This window comes from Tricharina praecox (assembly GCF_024521635.1).
Source record: "Tricharina praecox strain CBS 144465 chromosome Unknown BZA05scaffold_13, whole genome shotgun sequence".
Taxonomy (NCBI): domain Eukaryota; kingdom Fungi; phylum Ascomycota; class Pezizomycetes; order Pezizales; family Pyronemataceae; genus Tricharina; species Tricharina praecox.
The window spans coordinates 389,755-410,298 of NW_026250415.1; the positions used below are offsets into that span (position 1 = coordinate 389,755).

A 20,544-nucleotide genomic window follows, 5' to 3' on the forward strand; every position below is an offset into this window, starting at 1 on the left:
ATTTGTTTACGGCGCTTAGAATTTCGTAGTGGTAGTGGTGCACCACTTTCTCCAGCACGCTATATATCTATCCACTTCGTGTGCGGGCACGTAGGCCCATACCAGTCTTTACCGCGTATCTACTTCGCCGGGACAGCTTTTCATTGGTTAGTGTACTTCTCTCTCGCGGGCAGGCGAGGGACGCCGATTAGCTAGTCTCGCGGCGGTGGCTCTCACTGGTGTGGACGTCGTGATCTACTTAGGTCTATAGATACGTCAAGTTCGGGGAATCGCCAACAACACCAACCCAAATCCGTCCGCGAGTCTAGCTATGCGGCTCTCCCTGTTGTCCTACTGGCCCAATCAATGGTGATTCCACAGACCACCACCACCGCCATCATCTTCCACCCATACCAACTCTTCTTCCACCTCTACCAATTCATCTTCCTCTTCAGTAGCTTGTCCGTCGACCGGATCGGGCGTGTATCGGATCTCGCTCCACAGCCGCCATAGGTGTCCGAGATTCTGGCTGGGCTGTCTTCCGCGCCCCTGGGGAGGGTCCCGACGAGATGAGTGGAATTGCTCGGGGGTACATACATAACCTTTTCTCTTATGTACATAAGTATCATTTAATGTCACTCGCTCATACCTAGTCGCTCGATGGCGCTGGATTTTTTTTCGAACTTCAAAACCCTGATCCTAACTCGAATTTCCACAACATTAATACCAGGTAGGTGCTGGTACCCAGTATGATAATCGACGGGACGTAGGCTCGAACACTAACTAGAGGTGTGATTCCATTAGCCGTAGGTATTTGGCCTGGATGCCGGTTCCTGCTGCGGCGGTGGGATCGGCGTGAATCCGGAATGTTGGCAATTACTCAACATGTTCGGTATGCACGAGGAGTTAGATAGTGGGGGCGGGGTGAATCAGTGTCCGCCGGAGGTTAGCAACTGGCTAGTATCAGGTGCGAACGAAAACACCGACGCTCAATGGCCACTGGCACCAGTGAGTCAGTGACTCTCCATGACTTCATGTGACACGTCTTGGCACCGACGACAACCGACGCGCTCCATGTAGAGTACTACCTACCATGTACAATACTCTAGTACTATACCCACCCCACCACCGAGCCCCACCACTCCGGTACCTACACAACACTCGCACGCACAATGTTCGCCCTCCGTCGCGCCCCCACCTCTCCTTCGAACCGCCGCCTCCTGAGCACGCTTGCAGTGCTCGAGCACCGCGGCGGGCAGATATCAGCGTCGTCGTTACCAGCGCTCACCGCGGCGAGCAAGCTCGGCGGCCCCGTGACCGCATTCGTCGCCGGGACGGACTCGGCCGCGATCGCGGCGCTGGCGGCGAAGCTCACGGGGGTGCAGAAGGTCCTCCACGTCGAGAACGCGAAGTACGATAAGGTGTGTGTGTATTGGTGCCCTGGCCCCGCGGGCGGAGGTTAATCGGCGGATGAGAATGAAACAGGGAATGCCGGAGAACTTTGCGCCGCTGCTGGTGGCCAATGTGAAGGCGGGCGGGTTCACGCACGTGGTCGGCGCGCACTCGGCGTTCGGAAAGAATATTCTCCCGCGCGTCGCCGCGCTGCTGGACGTGCAGGCGGTTTCGGATATCACGGGGATCGTGGACGCGAACACGTTCGTGCGCCCCATCTACGCCGGTAACGCTATCGCTACCGTCAAGTCCGCACAGGCGGTCAACGTGATCACCGTGCGGGGGACGGCGTTCCCGGCTGCGACGGAAGAGGGAGCCTCGGCGGCGGAGGTTGCGAAAGCGCCCGAGGACCCGGATACGGAAATGCTCACGGAGTGGGTCGGGGAAAATCTGGCGACAAGTGAGAGGCCGGATTTGAGCACCGCCACGAAGGTCGTCTCCGGTGGACGCGGGCTGAAGGATCGCGAGAACTTTGAGAAGTACATGCAGCCCCTGGCCGATGCCCTGGGTGCCGCGATTGGTGCTAGTCGGGCTGCTGTCGATGCGGGCTTTGCGGATAATAGCTTGCAGGTGGGCCAGACAGGAAAGGTTGTGGCGCCCCAGCTGTACATGGCTGTCGGCATCAGCGGGGCTATTCAGCATTTGGCGGGAATGAAGGATAGCAAGGTCATTGCGGCGATCAATAAGGATGCCGATGCGCCTATCTTCCAGGTGGCGGATGTGGGATTGGTTGCAGACCTGTTCCAGGCGGTGCCCGAGCTGACGGAGAAGCTGAAGGAGTAGGGATTGAGCTGGTGGATGGTGAGTGTACAGGGGAATTCGTGTATATAGAGTTGAAAGAGGATCTCCGGGCAGTTACGGATGTGAGGGCATAATCCTGCCTCAATGTGGGCACACCACGGCGATTGCCTACCTATGTCTATCCAAGCGGTGTCCAATTGTATGAGTATACCCAGTTGCGGATATCCCAACCCGCTCTATAGAATATGATACAAGAATATATGGCACACCCGTACCACTCTCTCCTATTCCACCACCACTGCTCTCACCATCTATTTTATCTTCCTCGTCTTCAACTTGATTGTCTCGTTGTTGACGAAGATACCCTGCACCCATCAGCATCCGACCGCCACACACCATCCCTCCGCACGCACTCACCTTTCCCTTGTACGGCTCGGGTTTCCTCCAGGCCCTAATCTCCGCGGCAAACTGTGTAACCACCTCCTTATTCGCACCCTCGAGCAGGATTCTCGTTGGCTGGGGGGTACTGGCAGTGACACCGACGGGCACTGGCAATTCGACCGGGTGGGCATACTGGACCTTCAAATTGACGATCTTCCCGATGACGGGTCTCTCCTCGATGCTGGCCCTGTACCCGACACCGACCAACCGCAAGATCGCGACGTGGCCCTCCGACACGCCGGTGATGTGGTTCTGCAGCATGGCGCGCACGGTGCCCCAGCGCTCGCGCTGCAGCCGCTCCCGCGCGTCCTGCGGCGTCACCGTCACTTTGGCGGCCGCAGTGTCGATTTCCACACTGATGAAGTCGGGCACCTGCAGCGATAGCAGGCCCAGCGGGCCTTCGACGCTTCTGCAATGCTCGTCAGCCCCCGCGCCCCACGCTACCATTCAATTCCAACCGGACGGAGGGACGGAGGAGGGGGGAGAGGTACATCGTCCCCATATCCTGCTTGCGACCGGGTCGCGGCGTCGGCGCGATCTTGGTGAGTTTTACGGTCGGCGGGAGCGATATCGGCATGCCGCCGATCTTGCTGCGGAGCGGCGCCACGGTGCTGAACGCGCGGATGGTGCTGGGTCGGCTGAACATGGCGGGCAGGTGCTGCTGCGGGTATGGAGCGTAACTGTGGTGAGGTTTGGTTTTAGACGTGGGGTGGAAGGCTTGGCGTGCAGGTGGGTGGGCGTAAGACCGAGCGAGTGATGGCGGGGTGGAAAGGGACTCCTGGGCGGCGGGAACTTGGAAGAGCGGTGCAAGGTGCAAGGGAGGCTTTCTTGCTGGGGCTCGTCGGTAGACCCGAGGGCGCCTACTCTACCTACCACGAGGCGTTGAGGGAGTGCTCATTGCATTCCCACTATTTGTGTGGCTTAAGTGTGGCTCACACATTGATTTGCATGTGCCTCTTCGGCCACATGTAGTGTACTGAACTCTGACAGCCCCAACTTCAATGGGGCGTCATTCAAGCTTATTCGGCTTCCGATCTGCACCATGGCAAATGCTTGAGTCCTCGACTCGCACTCTACATACCTCGGAAATTGCCCTTTCCCATTGATTGTCCCACACGATCGGTCCTTGCCGGCACGGTGATGCAGAGCACAATCTAATTCGCGGACATCTGCTCCGGCAGGTGTAGAGTACAATGAGGCTCTTCTTGTGCACTTGCACAGTTGCACTCATGGTACCATATGACATCACCCCCCACTTCCGCGATCATCGATGAGGGGGGGGGGTGGAACAGAAAAGATGTTCACAGAAAAAGCAAGCCCCGCCACCGTGTGTATGTAGCCCGTGGCCCTGTGGTGCCTGTCAATCGTGTGTATCCATGTGTGTGAGACTTTCGACTTCCGGTGTCCCAGCAAGCTACCGAGGCTGTATCCCGTGAACGCAAGCAAATGTTTCAACTTGCACTTCGACGCCCCCCACTACTTGCCGCCACGACCGCTACCAGCACGACCACGGCCACGACGACGACGACCACTCGAAACCTACTGAAGATGCACTACGCGGCCAAGATCAGTCTCGGCACCCTGGCGACGGTGGGCGCCTTCGCCGCGTACTACCACACGACGGCGCGGCGGCGACAGCTCCCCGGCCCGGCTGGGCCGGTGCTGGCAGACACCAAGATCGTGATCCCTCCGGCGGCGGCGGGGGCGGGCAGCCGCTCGCGCGCCGCATCGCTCTCGACGCAAGCCGCACCACCCAGCGGCGGCGGGGAAACGCAGAACCAGCGGGAGGCGAGCCAGGACACGCAGTGGCAGCGGTTTACGGAGCGGCTGGCGGCGGCGAACACGTCGGTGCTGTCGACGATCAGCCTCAACAACATGCTGCCGGACTGGTCGATTGGGCTGCCGGAGTGGATTACGCGGCTGCAGCGCGAGCTGAATATGGAGCCCGGGTCGATGGCGGATACGATCTGGACTGAGGCGTGTGATACGAGTGCCAACCCCGAGGTGGCGTGGGATGCCAGGGTCCGCATTAGTCCTGACCTGTGTGATGAGGAGAAATCGTTTCTAAGGAAGAGACGCGAGTTCACCCGCAGGGCCCTGGCGAAGTATTTGGACCTGCCGGAGAATGAGGTGCATATGGATGATGTCCCCGTGATTGCGACGACCGGGTCCGGCGGCGGGCTCAGAGCTATGGTGGCCGGCGCTGGATACTACCAGGCGCTGCATGAGGTGGGACTGTTTGATTGTACTACGTATACGGCGGGAGTCTCCGGTAGCTGCTGGCTGCAGTCCGTGTACCTCTCGTCGATCGGGCAGCAGTCGTTCACGAGGGTCATCGATCACTTCAAGCAGAGGATCGGTGTGCATATTGCGTATCCGCCCACGGCCCTGGAGTTGATCGATACCCCGCCGACGAACAAATATCTCCTTAGGGGTGTGGTTGAGAAGCTGAAGGTTGGTCACTCGTCGTTTGGGCTTGTAGATCTATACGGACTGCTGCTTGGAGCACGGCTGCTGGTACCGAGTAGTGTGAAGGGGAGTGGAGGGAGCAGTGAAGGGGAAGGGGAACTGCCGGCGTCGTTGGACAATGACGATCTCAAGTTGAGTCGGCAACGGAGGTTTCTAGAGGATGGGCAGAGTCCGCTACCGATCTACACTGCGGTTCGCCACGAGATCCCAGGTGAGGGAAACGAGACCGAGAACAAGAACATAGATATGGAGAAGGCACGCGAAGAGGAAAAGAAGCAGAATGATTGGTTCCAGTGGTTTGAGGTGACGCCGTTTGAGGTTTACTCCGAGGACCTCGAGGGTACGTACTTTATATCTACCTTATCTAGTTCAGTTCCTTGCCTTTGTTGACGCCGCCGGTGACAGCTGGAATTCCCACCTGGGGCCTGGGCCGGCGGTACGAGAACGGCGTCAACATTGACCGCAAAGTGCCCGAGATGAAAGTTCCGCTTCTATTCGGCATCTTCGGCAGTGCGTTCTGTGCCACACTCGGCCACTACTACGCCGAGATACGACCATTCCTCACGTCCATCAGCATGCTGAAGATGTTGGACGACATGGTGCTGCAAAGAAGCGACGACCTGGTCAAAGTCCACCCATTCGATCCCGCCGCCGTCCCCAACTTTGCCAAGGGTCTGAAGGACAAGCTTCCGCCGACGTGTCCCGAGAGCCTTCACGAGTCGGAGGTGATCCAACTGATGGTAAGCCCCGTCCCCACCAGCGTCACGATAAACCCCGGGAATAACACAAACAGGATGCGGGCATGTCCAACAACCTCGCGTGCTACCCACTGATGCGGAAGGGGCGCAACGTCGACATCATGATCGCCTTCGACTCGTCCGCGGACATCCAAGTAGCGAACTGGATCGGGTACGTCGAGGGGTACGCGAAGCAGCGTAAGATCCAGGGCTGGCCGGTCGCGATCGGCTGGCCGCGCACCGACGACCCTAAGAGGGTGGAGCAGGAGCTCGAAGCCGCGCAGGCGTCGTCCGCGGCAGAGGCTAAAGAAAAGCTTGAACACGCACAGAATCAGGACCGCGAGGCGAAGCAGGCCGAGGGCGCAGAGCTCGCAAAGCAGAATAAGAACACCCTCGGCCCGTGCACTATCTGGGTCGGCAGCATGGAGACCCGCGAGTCCGAGGATGAGCCGCCAAGAAGCAAGGTCGTCGAGGAGGAGTGGGATCTTATGGGGCCCGATGCCGGTGCGTGATAATAATACTCTACCCTACCCCCCCGGCTTACTACTCGTGTGGTATGGTAATGCTGACTCCGCCTGCCTGCGCATCTAGGCATCGTGGTGGCGTATCTGCCGCTCATCAGCCATACAGATGTTCCCGGCGTAGATCCGGAAACTTCGGCTTACCTGTCTACATGGAACTTTGAGGTACGTGTTTTGTTCCACCGATCGATTTCTTCGCACCAATCAGTGTATCGGCGTTTCCCTTCCGCTCCCCTTTCGTTATGCGGTAGGGCTGAGATGAGTTGAGTGTGTGTGAGCCGCCTTGGTGGCTTGCTTGCAGCCACCATCTCACCCACATATCCCGTTCTTCCCAGCAACGCCTGTATGTACTCTTTAAATGCAGGGCTGACACTCCCCTCCGCAACCATAGTGGACACCCGAGCAAATCGACAACGTCGTAACACTGGCGAAGACGAACTTCAACGAGGGCGCGGACCGGCTCAAGCGCACTGTGCGCGCCGTCTACGAGCGCAAGAAGAAGCTGCGGCTCGAGAGGGAGCATAGCGACGACGAGCTGCGCCACGGCGAGAATGAGAGGAGGGGGGGGGCGGATCAGTTTTCCTGAAGCCGCGCGAGAGAGAGAGAGAGAGAGAGAGAGACAGGGAGGGAGGAAGGGAGAGGGAAGGCGGGAGGGAGCGCGGGGAGGCATGTCCGGGTGGTGTGGTCTGAGATGGTATGATACGATGCGATGCGATGGGGATGTTCTGCAGCTACCTACCTAACCTACATATGTACCGTAATGGATTGGATTGGATTGGATTGGATTGGATTTGTTGCGATGACGGGAGTTTTGGTGTTTTTTTCTTCTTCTTTTTCTTTCTTTTCTTTCTTTTCTCACGCCTTTTTATTTTTTTATTTTTATTTTGCTCATTCTATTTTGGCTCTGTTGGTTGGCCCGGTACGATGGAGGGGAGGGGAAGGGGGTTCCGGCTCTATGCGAGACGAGACGATACGGATGGATAGGGTTGGAAAGGCAGGTAGGCAGGTATGATGTGGATATAGATACCATATACGGGTTACGGATTCGACAGTGGACACTGGAGAGTGCTCCTCAACCACTTGCATCGGGGGGGGGAGGGGGGGGGGGGTTTTCTGCTCTGCTCTGTTTTGTATCGCAGAGTGGCAGGTGGGTGGGTGGTGTTTCCTTTGTCCTTTGTCCTCTCCTCTCGAGTCCCGACTCTCCACTCGTTCGCGGTATATACTCCATCATATCATAGAATAGTAATTAGAGTAACAACCTATCTGCCAATTGACATCAGACGTCAATAGTAGTTGGTTGGTTTTACCTCTCGTTGCTCAAGAGTCAACTTTTAAGATGTTTATATTTTTAGAGCGACACAATTACACAATTGTTTGGTGTTTGTGGCCGCCGGCCGGCCGGACTCCGGAGGGTTCGGAGGGTTCGGAGGGCTCGGAGGGTTGGGAGGCGGCAGGCGACGGGTGCTGACGTGCTTCTGCATCTATATCTGTGTCTGTCGTGTGCTTCTGCGTCTGTCGTGTGAGTGTGGGTTTGGAAGATCGTCAGTCGCTGCGACGATGGTGTTTTCTTTTTGCGAATGTGCAGCGAGAGTAGAGTAGAATGTAGATAGGGTATCTAGCGAAGGAATTCGGGATTCGCCGAGTTGCCATACACACCCACACACCGACGCAGAATGGCGACAGAATGATGTGATGTGATGTTGGGTGGAGGGGAGGGGATGGAGAAAGGGAGGGCCCATGACGAGGAGCCACGACGGGCAGCCGTGAGAGCTCGAGAGCTATGCAACTATGTGCAGCCGGCCGTGCCACCGGGTACTTACCGCAAGCAAGCTCGAGGCCGCATCGGCTCTCATGAGGATATCGGTACCTACTATGCTTTCTATGGGTCGAGTCACCGGACTGTGAAGCAACGTGGATGGGATGGGATGGGATGGACCTGATATCGCTCGCAGTTTCCTTTCATCACCATCCCCGCCCTTCGGCCACCCCTCCGCCACCCAATCGCCCAATCGCCCAATCGCCCAATCGCCCAGCCAACCAACCAAACCCGCTCGCCACCGCCGACTGCGCGCGCATGCAGGAGCAGAAGTAGAGCACTCTATTATACATGCTCTATGATACCACACATGCATACCGGTATTCTACTCTATATACACATGATACATACTCCTACATACTCTACATACACACTCTACTATATGCAGGACCGCCAGGCCGACTGGAGTTGTACCTGCCGTGCGGCGTGCGGGCACACGAATAACTGCTCGTCGTAGAAGTCTGGGCGGTTTGAACATTTGGTGTGCACTCGCTCCAGAGGCTAGTGCGAATGGGGGCATGCCGCATGCGCATCCATCGCAGCCATCGAACTCGCTCTGTATGTAGGGGACTCTGTCGCGTGCTCCCTCTTCAGGACAGGACAGGACAGGATAGGATGCGTCGGATGCGTCGGTCAGGTCAGGTACTAGTTACTCTGGTTAGCATATACATACCGGGACTACAAATGTATCTAGAGTGAGTATGCAAAAGGCCAGTTGTACCCACCTAAGGGGGGAGGGGGGAAGGGGAGCATTCCGATCCGCGTCTGATCCGGAGCAGCATGGAGTTTGTTCGGCGTTCACAATCACGGCAGCAGTTCGGATGGGTGGGATAGGCATGGAAATGGAAATGGAAGCTGGAAGCTTGGAAGAGATTTCACGAGTTGGGCTGGGTTGAGTTGGGTTGAAACGAAGCAGGAGTCCACTGGCCTGGCACCCCTCCCTCCCTCGAACCCCCCATTCACCCACCCCGACCCTCCCCCCGGCCCACCCTCCGCCCCCCGCCCCCCGCCCCCCGCCCCCCGAGAAAAAAAACAACGGAAACGCAACGGCAACGGCTGGAAGGAAGGCAGGCAGGCAGGAACTCGACGTCTGACAGGGGTGGGTGGGTGGGTGCTCGGTCAAGGTCTCTCAAGGAACGAACGAACGGGGGACGGAGGGTCTGAGCGGGAGATCTAGTTGCATGCTGGCCGCTACCAAGGTGCGAGTACCGTAGAGTACTTAGGGTCGGGGTCAGACCGCTCGCGAACGAACGGAACGAGTCGTTACCAGAGAGTACCAGAAAGCGGATTGAGGGAAGAGACGACGAGACAAGACGAGCGAGACAGAGACGCGAACCACCACGGGAACGAGAACAATAACAATAACAACAACAACAACAACAACAACAACAACAATAACAACAACAACAACAACAACAACAACAACAACAACGAAACACAACGAAAGCATCGATTCAGTCATCGCCCTACCGGACAGTTCGCATTCAAGGTCTACGGACCCACTCCCGCACACAGCCTTCGTCCTGCTACATACCACCCCCACCGCCTACACCAAGAAACAGGAAACACTCCGCCAAGGAAGCTCGGAAAAGAAAAGAAAAAAGAAAAGCAGGCCTATCGATTGGAAAGACAGAGAGAAAACCTGCATCACTTTGTGGAGATATATGGTCGTGTGTGCATCTTCTGGCTTGGGACAAGGCCGTCGCGCTGCATGAAGGAAGGGCGGGAAGGGGATTGTGTGTGAACACATAGAAAAGAAGGCACGAGCAACGGGGACCGCCATCTTCCTCATCATCGGATTTCCACTACTCGACTACCACTACTACGGTACTCTACATACGAGCAGCAGCAGCGCTTGCATCCAACTGAAATAGCCTGAGCGTTGTCTGCAAGCAAAGCAAACGGCTCGAGAAAGAGAGAGAAGAAAAGAAAAAAACCGGACCAGGCTTAGTTACTACTAACTGCTGCTTTGACTACTATTACATGCGTCTGGCGCATAACAGCTCGCCAGCTCTCCCTTCTATCTACTTCATAACACATACATCCTTCTAGTTCTCTACTATTCTCAATTCCTCAATTCTTCTTCAACTTGCCCCTCGTTCCCTCCATCTTCTAGTCGAATTACTATCACTCTTTCCAGTCTACCAGCGATCCCTCCATCACGTTCCGGTCTATTTAGATAGAAGACACTCGTACAGCTTCGAAAGAAAAGATTCAGGGACTAAAAGCTGGAAGACTCCGTTCTCTCCGTTCTTTTTCCTTACTGGGAACATCCTGCTTCTCTTTAAATCCCATTGCTCCCCAAAAACTTGTCCATTCAGATCAAAGAGGGCTTGATAGATCGACATCATGCCTGCCAGAAACATTCACTCGTTGTCACTTGCGCTTTCCCCTGCATCCAATGACGATGCCATAAACAACCCCCCGAGGACAATCAAAACAACACCCTCAGCCACCGACACCACCGCCGGCTCGCCCCCAAATAAAGCATGTCGTATGGATATGGACGATTGCCGCTCGATGGCTTCGTCTTTGGGAATCCAGTCGTTCGATCGCCAGCACCAGAATCCGTCGACCATCTTTCGGCAGGGCTTGATAACGCCCACCACGCCCTGCTACCATCACGAAGGCAACACCAACAACGACAGCAAGGGGGGAAGCAGTGGCAGTCCGAGACCAGCCGCCGCGGCATCTCTATCCGCTCTAACCAATGCAATGAGCATGTCGGCTATCGACAGCCCTCCAGACGAGGAGGACATTGGCTTCTCGCTCGAGGAGTTCGCGAAGAGCTACGTACCGCTGTCACACCTGCCTACACCGCCGCCGTCGGCCGCATGCTCGGTAGATCTCCATGCCGAGCGTGAAGTCGGGGGGCACTTAGTGGAAGCCGAGTTCTGGGGTGTGCACCATCACTCTCCCCCTTACTCGAAAAGAAGCTAACAAGTGTTGAATAGGCCCAGCAAAGTATTTAGTCAGCATGATACCGCGCAACGCATTCCGGGAGCCTCCCTCGGTCACGATGATGGCGGTGATCCTGCAGAACGCGAATGTGCGGCTTTCGGTGGTGTCCCTTGCCGGCTGCATTCTCGACTGCCTATCCGACCAGTTCGTGAAGCTGTGGCGACGGCGGTGCTGCGATGCTGCCGACGGTGCCGAGGCGGAGCTGGGCGAGGTCCTAGCTGTGGCCGCACTCGCCATCAGCATGAAATTCCTTGAGGATTCGGTAAGCACACACACCCTCACGACGTTCCTCGTTCTCTTTTGCTGACAGCGGCGGTTGGAATAGGCATACACCAACAGACTCTGGACACATAACATCTGCTCCGACATCTTCCCACTGAAGGCGTTCAACCTGACGGAGCGCCTGGTGCTGCACGACATCGACTACTGTCTGCACGGCATCTCCTCGCCTGAGCAGATCGGAGAGTGCTCCGACCGGCTGAAGCAGTTCACTGCCGAAGCTGCCGGCTTCAGACCACACCAGCAGCAGAAGCAGAAGAAGATGGATGAGCCGGCTGGGTACTTTGAGGCGAGGACTGCTTGGTTCTAGCTTTTAGCGAGACAGGGGGGGCGAGTGCATTGGGTTTATTTTTGGGCGTTTTTTTATTATTATCTACATCCCTTTTCCATCCCCCTATTTCCGATTCCCCCATGGAGCGAGCGGTTTGCAGCGTCATATCATCATTATTTCGTATGGGGGTGTTTTGTGGCGTTTTTTGTTTGTTTATTTTGAAAAGTTTGTTTATTTTCATTACTCTAGGCGCAGACTGGGTGGGGATGGATACCGTAACGCATGTCGTTCGTTATCACTGTTTGCAATGACATCGATAGTCAATAGGGGGATGGGGGAGGGGCGGAGGTGTTGGTTCTCTTTTTGCTGTACCTATTACTCTCTGTAATTTCACCATCATCACAAACACACGTGCTCGCATCCGTGCCAAGGTTCTCAACTGGTTGCGTCGTAACAGTTCTATGCTCAGTTTACTCTAGGTATTTTATTTCCACGTGGGGAGCAAAACAGATCACCGCGCCTCACTCGCCACACCCTCCTTCTCGCTCTGCTCCTTCGCCTTCTCCTCCTTCTCTGCCTTGACCCTCTGCTCCTCAGCCTCCTCATAGCCCTCGGTGACCATATCCAGAATCCCCAGCTCCTCCTCCTGCTCCTTGGTGCGGTCGACATCGACAATCGTCAGCTGCGGGTCGGGGTCGGGCGCACACAGGTTCTGCACGTAGCTGGCGGCGAGCGGGTCGTCGAGGATGCACGTAAACGTTCTTTTCCCGTCTTTCGCGTCGCGCAGCCCCTGGAAAAAGACCTCCCACTTCTCGCGGGTGTCCTTCTCGATCGAGTCGCTGGTCTCATCGTCCGCGCCCGAAAAGATGCGCTGATGCAGCTCGTCGTGGACCTGGGTGAGGAGGCCCTCGATGGTCGTGAAGCGGCCGCCCAGCGTCCCCGGCGTCAAGTCCAGGTTCAGCTCCGGACACGTCATCCCGCACGTCTCGGACTTGAGGATATCGCGGGCGAGGTCCTCGGCGTCCTCCACCCGCAGCGTGATGATCCTCCCCTGCGCCGGCACCGCGCCGCCGGTCTTGACCTCGTTGGACTTGTACCCGCAGCTGTCGCAGACGGTGGACATGATGACGACCTCCTTGAAGTGGGGGATCTCGACGAGTTTCATATGCGTGCTGCAGGGGCGGACGCAGCTCGGACACGTCGCGGGGAACGTGTGCACCTCGTCGGGGCGGATCTCGTAGTCCTCGTCCTCGCCGGCGCGCTCGCGCGCCTCTCGCGTGCCCGCGTCCGCGTCAGTTAGCCCCAAACCCTCGTTTTGCAACGCCGTACGCTCGTAGTGCTTGCTCGTCCACTTCCCGCGCGCATCCCCCGGCTTCGGCTCGATCCACGAGTTGCCGGAGGGATCATCGACGACCAGGGTGATGGGCAGTGCGTTGCCCGCAAGGACATCTCGGCCGCGCGCGATGAAAGTTGCGATCTGTGCGTGCGCCTCCGGGTCGGCAGCGAGCCGCTTGCTCTGGTCGCCGTCGAGGTCCTCGAGCACGGTGGAGAGCAGGCCCTCGACGGTGGTGAGCTGGCCGCGCTGCGCGGGGATCTCAAGGTCCAGCTCTGGCACGCGGCACACGCACGTCTCCGACTTGACGACTTGGCGGTCGAAGTCCTCCTTCGCCGCCAGCTTGAGCGTGTACGTGCACCCCCGCTCTTGGATCTCGCTTGCCGACTGGATCTCGCAGTTCTTGAAGAAGCAATGGGGGCACTCGAAGGACATGAGAACGACTTCGCGGAAAAAGGGGATGCGCGTTAGGAGGAGACGCGTGTTGCCTTGCTCGTGGCATGCCATGCATAAAGACTCGATGTTGTCCATGATCTGTGGCTCGTCCGTGTCGTCGATGTTGTCGCCTTGCGCGAGAACGTCCACGGCGTCTACCGTGTCGCCGATCGAACGGAACATGTCTGGTGCTGCTGCGGCGGCGGGCTCGGCAGCCTCGGAGGCGTGCGGCATGGTGGGCGCTGTGCTTGCTGTCTCTTTTCTGCGCGGTGTCTGTGTATCTGAGTATCGCAGTCGCAGTCGTTCTTTCTTTCTGTGCGGAAAGTGTTTTTCGAGTGGCGGTTGTATGTAGTCGGGAAGATGACTGACACAGAAACTTTTCGCGGGGTAATGTTTATGGTGGGGCCACACGCAGGCAACTTGTCGCGGCAGGTTCCGAATGTATGGGCTCTACTCTAGAAGCATCTAGTCAGATCTGCAGAACGGCAGTGAAGTGAAGGGCTTTTTTAGAAAGATTGCTTGGTAAGGCTGGTATGCAGCAAAACAAAGTAGATCACGGGAACGACGAAAGAGTACGGAGAAGAAGAAGAAGAAGAAGTAGTAGTATGGTAGTAGAGTAGAGGAAACGATCCTATGCGGTCTCAATGGAGATTGATGTTCCTACCAGTAGCACGTAGAAGCCTTCGCACGACCCATCCACTCTACCACCACTTCCACCGTCCCTTCCACCGTCCCTTCCACCGTCCCTTCCACCGCTCCTTCCCTTGCACCTACACCTACACCCACCCCACTCACCCCACCAACCACCACCGGCACACTCTCCCCACGCCCACCACAATGATCAAATCCGTCCTCGGCTCCGCAGCCGGCCAGCCCACGATGCCGCAGCCGCTCGTCTTCGTCACGGGCAACGCCAACAAGCTGCGGGAGGTGCAGGCGATCCTGGGCTCCGCAGTGCCATCACTGACGAACCGCGCACTGGACCTGCCCGAGCTGCAAGGTAGCATCGAGGAGATCACACTGGACAAGGCGCGGCGTGCCGCGGCCGAGGTTCTTATCCACTCCCTTCCCCCTCCACTTCCCTTCGACGCACGGCTAACGAGGACGGTATGGGTTGGGTGGATAGATCGGTGGCCCCGTTCTAGTCGAAGACACGTGCCTATGCTTCAACGCGCTGCACGGGCTTCCGGGGCCGTACGTGAAGTGGTTCATGAAGGAGCTGGGACACGAGGGGCTCAACAACATGCTGGCCGCGTATGACGACAAGAGTGCGCAGGCCGTGTGCACGTTCGCTTACTGTGCGGGACCTGGCATGGACGCGGTGCTGTTTGAGGGCCGCACTGACGGGAAGATCGTCCCCGCTAGGGGCCCGAAGACGTTTGGTTGGGACGCCGTGTTTGAGTATCAAGGGCTGACGTGAGTACTGATCTGTGGTGGTGGGGGTGGGCAGGGTGGGCTAATGTGGGTGGGTGGTAGGTATGCGGAGATGGACAAGGAGGAGAAAAACAAGATCTCGCATCGGGGGAAGGCGCTGGATAAGCTGAAGGTGTGGCTGGCGAAGAATCACTGCTGATCCGCGGGAACCTTACTCTAGAGCAAAGGAAGTAGGCACAGCTTGTGGTTTTCACTCGTAGACACGGACACGGGCAAGAAGTTTGTTTTGTTTGTTTGGTATTACAGCCCTTGCTTGATTGCTAGCTGTCTATACACCCGCGGGATGGTCGGACTCCCAGGCTTTGACCCACTGTGTTATCCTCTCGACGTTGCTGTCGATCTCGTCGGCGTTGTCGCTGCGCAGCTCGATCACGATCTCCGGACTGTAGGATTCGCGCGCCTCCTCGAGGATCACTTGCATGATCTCCGAGTCGAGGTTTTCCTGTAACTTTTGTTCTGTGCTGTGTTAGTTCCGTCGAGCCGCGCAGTAATCTTTTGTTCCTCCCTCAATTAATCGGGAAAAGGTACCTGGGTAATTTCTGTGCACACATGCTCATTAACATCTTCCTCTGCACTTTAACCCTCGGGTACACTCTCACCTCGCCTTCAACCGATCATAAAGCAGTTGCGAATCCACGCGCAATACTACGACCAGGTCCACCAGGCGCTCAGGGAACACCTCGCACACATGCCAATCGATGATATTCCCGCCCAGCTCCAGCTGCGGCTCGATCTCGTCCAGCAGCTTGTCCTCATCGACGATCCACGTCTGCAGCTCATCGTCGTAGCCCTCGTGGCACGCCTTTTCCTTGACAACCTGGTTGACCGAGAGGTGTGTCAGGCCCGTGGCCTCGGCGAGCGATTCGCAGTGGCTGGATTTGCCTGTGGCGCGCATGTCAGTCTGGATGTTGACAGAAACCGGCGGGAGGCGAGGTACCAACACCCGGTGTACCGGTGATGATGATGTTGGGGCGTGTGCGAGGCATTGCGTTGAGTGGTGGGAGTTGTAAGTTTGGCGTGGTGGGGGACTTCGCGATAGATGTAGTTTCGAAATTAAGATTTCTCGTGTAACGTGGTGTAAAGATCTCGGAACATCCCGAAGAAGTGGCTCGCCTCGTCGAGTTGGACCGCGACCACCCGCGGCGTACATAGGGTGGCAGTGACGTATGATATTAGCCACCGCACAGCACAGTACACTCAGCACCTAAATAGAGTCCAGCAAAGAAGAAGAACAGCTCTCTTCAACTAAGGCAGGCATCCTCTCGAATCACACACGGCCAGCGCAATCGGCGGGAAGATTTGCATGTAACTATCTGTACCCGTCCACAGCTGCGGGCTCTCGAAACACGGCCATTGAGAAGCCGTGCGTGACGCACCCAACCCAGCCCAAACCTCGGCTGCTGAGATACCGGTTTGATTTGCTCGTGAATTTGAATGACCTGCGACATCACCTCTGGGCCTGCTGTCTTTCCTTCCCACCCTCTCCCTCCCTCCGTTCACATTCCGAACGAACAACCACAACTACGACGACGACTTTCGCAATGCCGGGATCAAGCCGAGTCCCCGTGTCGCTGAGCAACCTCTCATCGTACACCAAGGCCGCCGCGCGCCGCAATCCCAACGCCGTCTTCAACTTCGACCTGTAACCACGCTTCCCCTTCCCACTTCCTTCCACCCACACACACTAACCTCCCCGCGCCAGCCTCCGCAACATAATCTTCGCGCTCTTTGTCCTGCGACACTTCCGCAAGGCGATCCGACAGCTGCGCGGCCGCGGTATCCTGGGCACCCTAGCGAGCTTCTACCGCTACCTGCAACGCGTCGCGTACGGAGTGTTCCTCGGGCTGCCGTGGATACGCTCAAAGGTGCAGGGCCAGATCGACGAGGCGCTCAAGAAGCTTGAGGACCGGCTGGTCCCTAAGGGTCCCGGCGTCACGAGATATACCACCTTGCCAAAGGACGGACTTGACAATGATAAGATCAAGGAGATCTTGAAGGAGTATGTTTTTTCTTTCCTGAGGAGAAAGAGCGAGAGGGGGCAGATGTGAATGCTGATGCGGAACCAGATTGAGCGAGCTTCACCATGCCGAGTGGGAGAAGGGCCAGGTCTCCGGCGCGGTGTATCACGGAGGAAAGGAAATGCTGGATCTCCAGAGCGAGGCGTACAGAATGTTTGCCGTCAGCAATCCGCTGCACCCGGATGTATTCCCCGGTGTCAGGAAGATGGAGGCCGAGGTTGTCGCTATGGTGAGTTTTTGTTTGGTTTTGCATGATTTTGGGTGAATTGCGGCTGAGACTTGCAGGTTCTCGCCATGTATAATGCTCCCCTCGGTGCGGCGGGAATCACCACCAGTGGAGGAACCGAGAGTATCTTGATGGCTTGTTTGGCCGCCAGAGCGAAGGCGTACGAAGAGCGGGGAGTTACAGAGCCGGAGATGTGAGTCCACCAGTCTTCACATCCGTTGCAATGGCTGACAGTTCCGCCCAGGGTCGTTCCTACCACTGTCCACGCTGCGTTCGACAAAGCAGGCCACTATTTTAACATCAAAGTGCACCACGTAGACGTGGACCCCGTAACGTTGAAAGTAAACCTCAAAGCCGTCAACCGTCTCGTGAACTACAACACCATCCTGATCGTGGGATCAGCCCCCAACTTCCCGCACGGAATCATCGACGATATTACTGGATTGAGTAAGATTGCGCTCAGGAAGAGGGTCCCGCTCCATGTCGATGCGTGTCTCGGCTCCTTCCTTGTCCCCTTCCTCGAGAAGGCGGGCTATGAAACCGAGCCGTTCGACTTCAGAATCAAGGGTGTCACCTCGATTTCTTGCGATACTCATAAATGTACTCCCAACCTCACTCTCACTCCAATCGACTGTCACTGACGCTTTCCAGACGGCTTCGCACCAAAGGGCAATTCGGTCCTACTGTTCCGCACCAGGAAGCTCCGCCAATACGGCTACTTCATCACCGCCACCTGGCCAGGCGGTGTGTACGCCTCACCCACCCTGGCAGGCTCGCGCGCCGGCTCGCTCATCGCAGGTACCTGGACCGCACTCATGAAGATCGGTGAAGGCGGCTACATCAGCTCCTGCCGCTCGATCGTGGGTGCCGCGAAGGCGATTGAGACTGGTATTCGCGAGAAGCTCCACCCCGACCTCTACATCATGGGCGAGCCTCTCGTAAGTGTTGTCTCGTTCTCGAGTAAGACGCTGAACATTTACGAGCTCGCCGATGAGATGAACTCCCTCGGCTGGCACTTGAATGCCCTTCAGAGCCCGCCCGCGCTGCATATCGCCTGCACCAGGCCGACTGTAGAGGCGGTGGATAAGTTCTTGACGGATCTCGAGGCCGCGGTGCAGACCGTTAAGCAGAAGGGAAGCGATGCCGCCCCGGGCAATACCGCGGCACTGTATGGAGTGGCCGGAAGCCTGCCGAATAAGAGCGTTATCAAGAAGATGGCCACGGGGTTCATCGACACACTTTACAAAGCGTAGTAGTTTGTAGCATGTCATTCATTCATTTGTCTTCTTCATTTGCGTGCCTGTTTGTTTACGTATGCATTGCATTTCTGGTTCACATACACGATTGGAACATACATATCACATCGCATCATGATGTATACCTGTAGCTACTACTACTGCCACTACTACTCTGCACGCTTACTCTGTCGCTCTGTCTGTCTGCCTCACACCACCGTTCAAAAACACATCTATACCCGCTTTGCCGCCGCCGTGTATGTTGATTTCAAGGGCAAAATATACATGCTAGTGTTCTGAACCGAACCATCCTCCCGGCTCAGCTTCCAGGTGCCTCCGACTAAGCGTCCAGTCTGGCCGGGAAGTTTCCGTTCTCTGCAATGCAATCCCCACATCAACAACATGGACCTCGGCAAAGGGGGAGGAGGGGAACAAACCGCGCTGGGTATCCCACTTGTCCAACCAGGCGTTGGGGCACAGCGAGCGGTAGGCGTAGTAGAACTGCTTGCAAGGCATGAAGTCCTCGCCCTTGGCGTTGACGCACTTGTGGTAGTCGACGTAGTTTTGCCAGCAGTGCTTGGTCTGGTTCTGGTTGGGGAACCGGGCGTCGAAACCTGTCACACATCAGGGCGTCAGCGGTTGTGGAGCTGGGGCAATTGTAGCCGCGGGTGGTGGTGCTGGTGGTGGTGATGCGATGCGCCAAGACGTCGCGGAACAAGGTATTCGGCGGAGCGGCGGATTGCGGGTGGAGAGTTCCTGCTGCTGGAGGAGCTGACGGGTGCCGTACCTGCAGTCACGAACTTGAAGGGCTTGGTCTCTCTCTCGTCGTCGGACATGATTGCGGTGGTTTCGTTTCGTAGGGGGTGGTGAACGAGGTGGTGAGTGGAGATGTGTGAAACCGGGTGTTTGGGGGGAAGGTGATGATGGTACGATGAAAAGTCGGGTGATGGGTGTCGGGCCGGGGAATTTGTTACCCGGCACGTGGGAGGGGCAATGATGGTCAGTTCTTTTCAGTCAATTCACGATCATAACCACAACAATACGACATAACGATGAGACCACCACCGACTTTGTTTTCAAGAGCGTTGAATGTGGCGAGAGTTCCGTGGACCTGTGTGCAGTGCACCACCACGAAGGCCATAGCGACACCGTACAGCGCCTTCAAGACGACGTCCAGACAGCAGTTCTTCTCCAGCACGCCACTACGGAAACAATCCACCACCACCATACCGCCGACAGCAACAGTGCCACAAACATCACGACCCAACTACCGACCGCAGTACCGGCAACGAAACCAAGACTTACTGTACTACACACTGAGGTTAGCCCGGCGCCCTTCCCCCCGGAATTCCTCGGCATTGACATATCACCGCGTGCAGTCTCGGAATCGCAACGCTCACGCTCGCGTACGCCTCTGTCCCGCTCTACCGGGCAATCTGCCAACGCACCGGCTTCGGCGGCGTGCCAATAACCGACCAAACCCGCTTCACGCCGGACAAGCTGATTCCTGTGACGGCGGCGTCTCGGATCCGCGTGACCTTCTCCTCCAGCGTGTCGGACGTGCTCGAATGGAAGTTCACACCGCAACAGCGCGAGGTGCGCGTGCTCCCCGGCGAGACGGCGCTCGCGTTCTACACCGCTACGAACAACAGCAAGGAGGATATCATCGGCGTCGCGACGTACAGTGTCACGCCGGGCCAGGTCGCGCCATATTTTAGCAAGATCCAGTGTTTTTGCTTCGAGGAGCAGAAGTTGAATGCCGGAGAGACGGTCGATATGCCCGTCTTCTTCTTCATCGACCCCGAGTTTTGTGACGATCCGGCTATGAAGGGAATCGACACCGTTACGTTGAGCTATACGTTCTTCAGTAAGTGATCCTCTTGGTTTGAAGGAGTGGACGTCTGCTAATGGATTTGCAGAGGCGAAGTACGATGACAATGGGAATGTGAGGCCACTACCCGTGAGAAACTCGGCCACTTGAGGAGGAGGCTAGGTTGTATAATAGACATGACGGAGTTGTACGATATTTAGACCGGCTCTGGGAGACTGGGACTCGGAGTCTTGTATATAGAAAATGAGGCTTGATGCAAGATCACATGACGTCACTCGTCAGATGCCACACAAGTGCGGCTCCAAAGTGACGAACCAGCCACTTATGCAGCTCGCCTAATTTCAGAGTTGCGCATTGAAACTGGG

The 20,544-nt window shown here is 56.8% G+C and overlaps 11 protein-coding genes across 11 annotated transcripts; 7 read left to right on the forward strand and 4 right to left on the reverse strand.

Annotated features, from left to right (window-relative positions):
• Window positions 1-1,151: 1,151 nt before the first annotated feature.
• BZA05DRAFT_338036 (uncharacterized protein) lies at window positions 1,152-2,214 on the forward strand (the record flags this gene model as incomplete). Its single annotated transcript, XM_051480875.1, has 2 exons — window positions 1,152-1,400; window positions 1,465-2,214. The coding sequence occupies 2 exons, from the start codon at window positions 1,152-1,154 to the stop codon at window positions 2,212-2,214; spliced, it is 999 nt and encodes a 332-aa protein (XP_051339107.1).
• A 269-nt stretch (window positions 2,215-2,483) lies between these two features.
• BZA05DRAFT_425759 (60S ribosomal protein-like protein L6) lies at window positions 2,484-3,259 on the reverse strand (the record flags this gene model as incomplete). Its single annotated transcript, XM_051485972.1, has 3 exons — window positions 2,484-2,537; window positions 2,590-3,022; window positions 3,105-3,259. The coding sequence occupies 3 exons, from the start codon at window positions 3,257-3,259 to the stop codon at window positions 2,484-2,486; spliced, it is 642 nt and encodes a 213-aa protein (XP_051339108.1).
• A 1,109-nt stretch (window positions 3,260-4,368) lies between these two features.
• Window positions 4,369-7,029, forward strand: BZA05DRAFT_399149 (putative cytosolic phospholipase A2 zeta). Its single transcript, XM_051483773.1, has 5 exons — window positions 4,369-5,422; window positions 5,488-5,822; window positions 5,876-6,323; window positions 6,411-6,505; window positions 6,732-7,029. Exons 1-5 carry the CDS (start codon window positions 4,489-4,491, stop codon window positions 6,924-6,926), a joined length of 2,007 nt encoding a protein of 668 aa, XP_051339109.1. The 5' UTR covers window positions 4,369-4,488; the 3' UTR covers window positions 6,927-7,029.
• Window positions 7,030-7,101: 72 nt separating this feature from the next.
• BZA05DRAFT_399154 (uncharacterized protein) lies at window positions 7,102-7,452 on the forward strand. Its single transcript, XM_051483774.1, has one exon. It carries the CDS (start codon window positions 7,140-7,142, stop codon window positions 7,350-7,352), a length of 213 nt encoding a protein of 70 aa, XP_051339110.1. The 5' UTR covers window positions 7,102-7,139; the 3' UTR covers window positions 7,353-7,452.
• Window positions 7,453-10,676: 3,224 nt separating this feature from the next.
• Window positions 10,677-11,706, forward strand: BZA05DRAFT_445293 (uncharacterized protein; the record flags this gene model as incomplete). The annotated part of the gene is made up of 3 exons (XM_051486986.1): window positions 10,677-11,055; window positions 11,111-11,379; window positions 11,443-11,706. The coding sequence occupies 3 exons, from the start codon at window positions 10,677-10,679 to the stop codon at window positions 11,704-11,706; spliced, it is 912 nt and encodes a 303-aa protein (XP_051339111.1).
• A 472-nt stretch (window positions 11,707-12,178) lies between these two features.
• Window positions 12,179-13,618, reverse strand: BZA05DRAFT_425760 (ZPR1 zinc-finger domain-containing protein; the record flags this gene model as incomplete). The annotated part of the gene is made up of 1 exon (XM_051485973.1): window positions 12,179-13,618. One exon carries the CDS (start codon window positions 13,616-13,618, stop codon window positions 12,179-12,181), a length of 1,440 nt encoding a protein of 479 aa, XP_051339112.1.
• Window positions 13,619-14,145: 527 nt separating this feature from the next.
• Window positions 14,146-15,491, forward strand: BZA05DRAFT_399161 (inosine triphosphate pyrophosphatase-like protein). The gene is made up of 3 exons (XM_051483775.1): window positions 14,146-14,485; window positions 14,562-14,851; window positions 14,912-15,491. The coding sequence occupies exons 1-3, from the start codon at window positions 14,273-14,275 to the stop codon at window positions 15,006-15,008; spliced, it is 600 nt and encodes a 199-aa protein (XP_051339113.1). The 5' UTR covers window positions 14,146-14,272; the 3' UTR covers window positions 15,009-15,491.
• On the reverse strand, window positions 15,138-15,855 carry BZA05DRAFT_445296 (AAA domain-containing protein; the record flags this gene model as incomplete). Its single annotated transcript, XM_051486987.1, has 4 exons — window positions 15,138-15,325; window positions 15,398-15,408; window positions 15,469-15,751; window positions 15,807-15,855. The coding sequence occupies 4 exons, from the start codon at window positions 15,853-15,855 to the stop codon at window positions 15,138-15,140; spliced, it is 531 nt and encodes a 176-aa protein (XP_051339114.1).
• Window positions 15,856-16,215: 360 nt separating this feature from the next.
• BZA05DRAFT_52836 (pyridoxal phosphate-dependent transferase) lies at window positions 16,216-18,558 on the forward strand. The gene is made up of 6 exons (XM_051488400.1): window positions 16,216-16,511; window positions 16,572-16,868; window positions 16,936-17,116; window positions 17,173-17,306; window positions 17,358-17,713; window positions 17,765-18,558. Exons 1-6 carry the CDS (start codon window positions 16,411-16,413, stop codon window positions 18,364-18,366), a joined length of 1,671 nt encoding a protein of 556 aa, XP_051339115.1. The 5' UTR covers window positions 16,216-16,410; the 3' UTR covers window positions 18,367-18,558.
• Window positions 18,537-19,317, reverse strand: BZA05DRAFT_52806 (cytochrome c oxidase, subunit VIb). Its single transcript, XM_051488399.1, has 3 exons — window positions 19,136-19,317; window positions 18,786-18,962; window positions 18,537-18,723 (listed from the first exon to the last, which is right to left on the reverse strand). Exons 1-3 carry the CDS (start codon window positions 19,182-19,184, stop codon window positions 18,689-18,691), a joined length of 261 nt encoding a protein of 86 aa, XP_051339116.1. The 5' UTR covers window positions 19,185-19,317; the 3' UTR covers window positions 18,537-18,688.
• A 51-nt stretch (window positions 19,318-19,368) lies between these two features.
• BZA05DRAFT_399168 (cytochrome oxidase-like protein assembly factor Cox11) lies at window positions 19,369-20,544 on the forward strand. Its single transcript, XM_051483776.1, has 3 exons — window positions 19,369-19,669; window positions 19,728-20,215; window positions 20,268-20,544. Exons 1-3 carry the CDS (start codon window positions 19,401-19,403, stop codon window positions 20,327-20,329), a joined length of 819 nt encoding a protein of 272 aa, XP_051339117.1. The 5' UTR covers window positions 19,369-19,400; the 3' UTR covers window positions 20,330-20,544.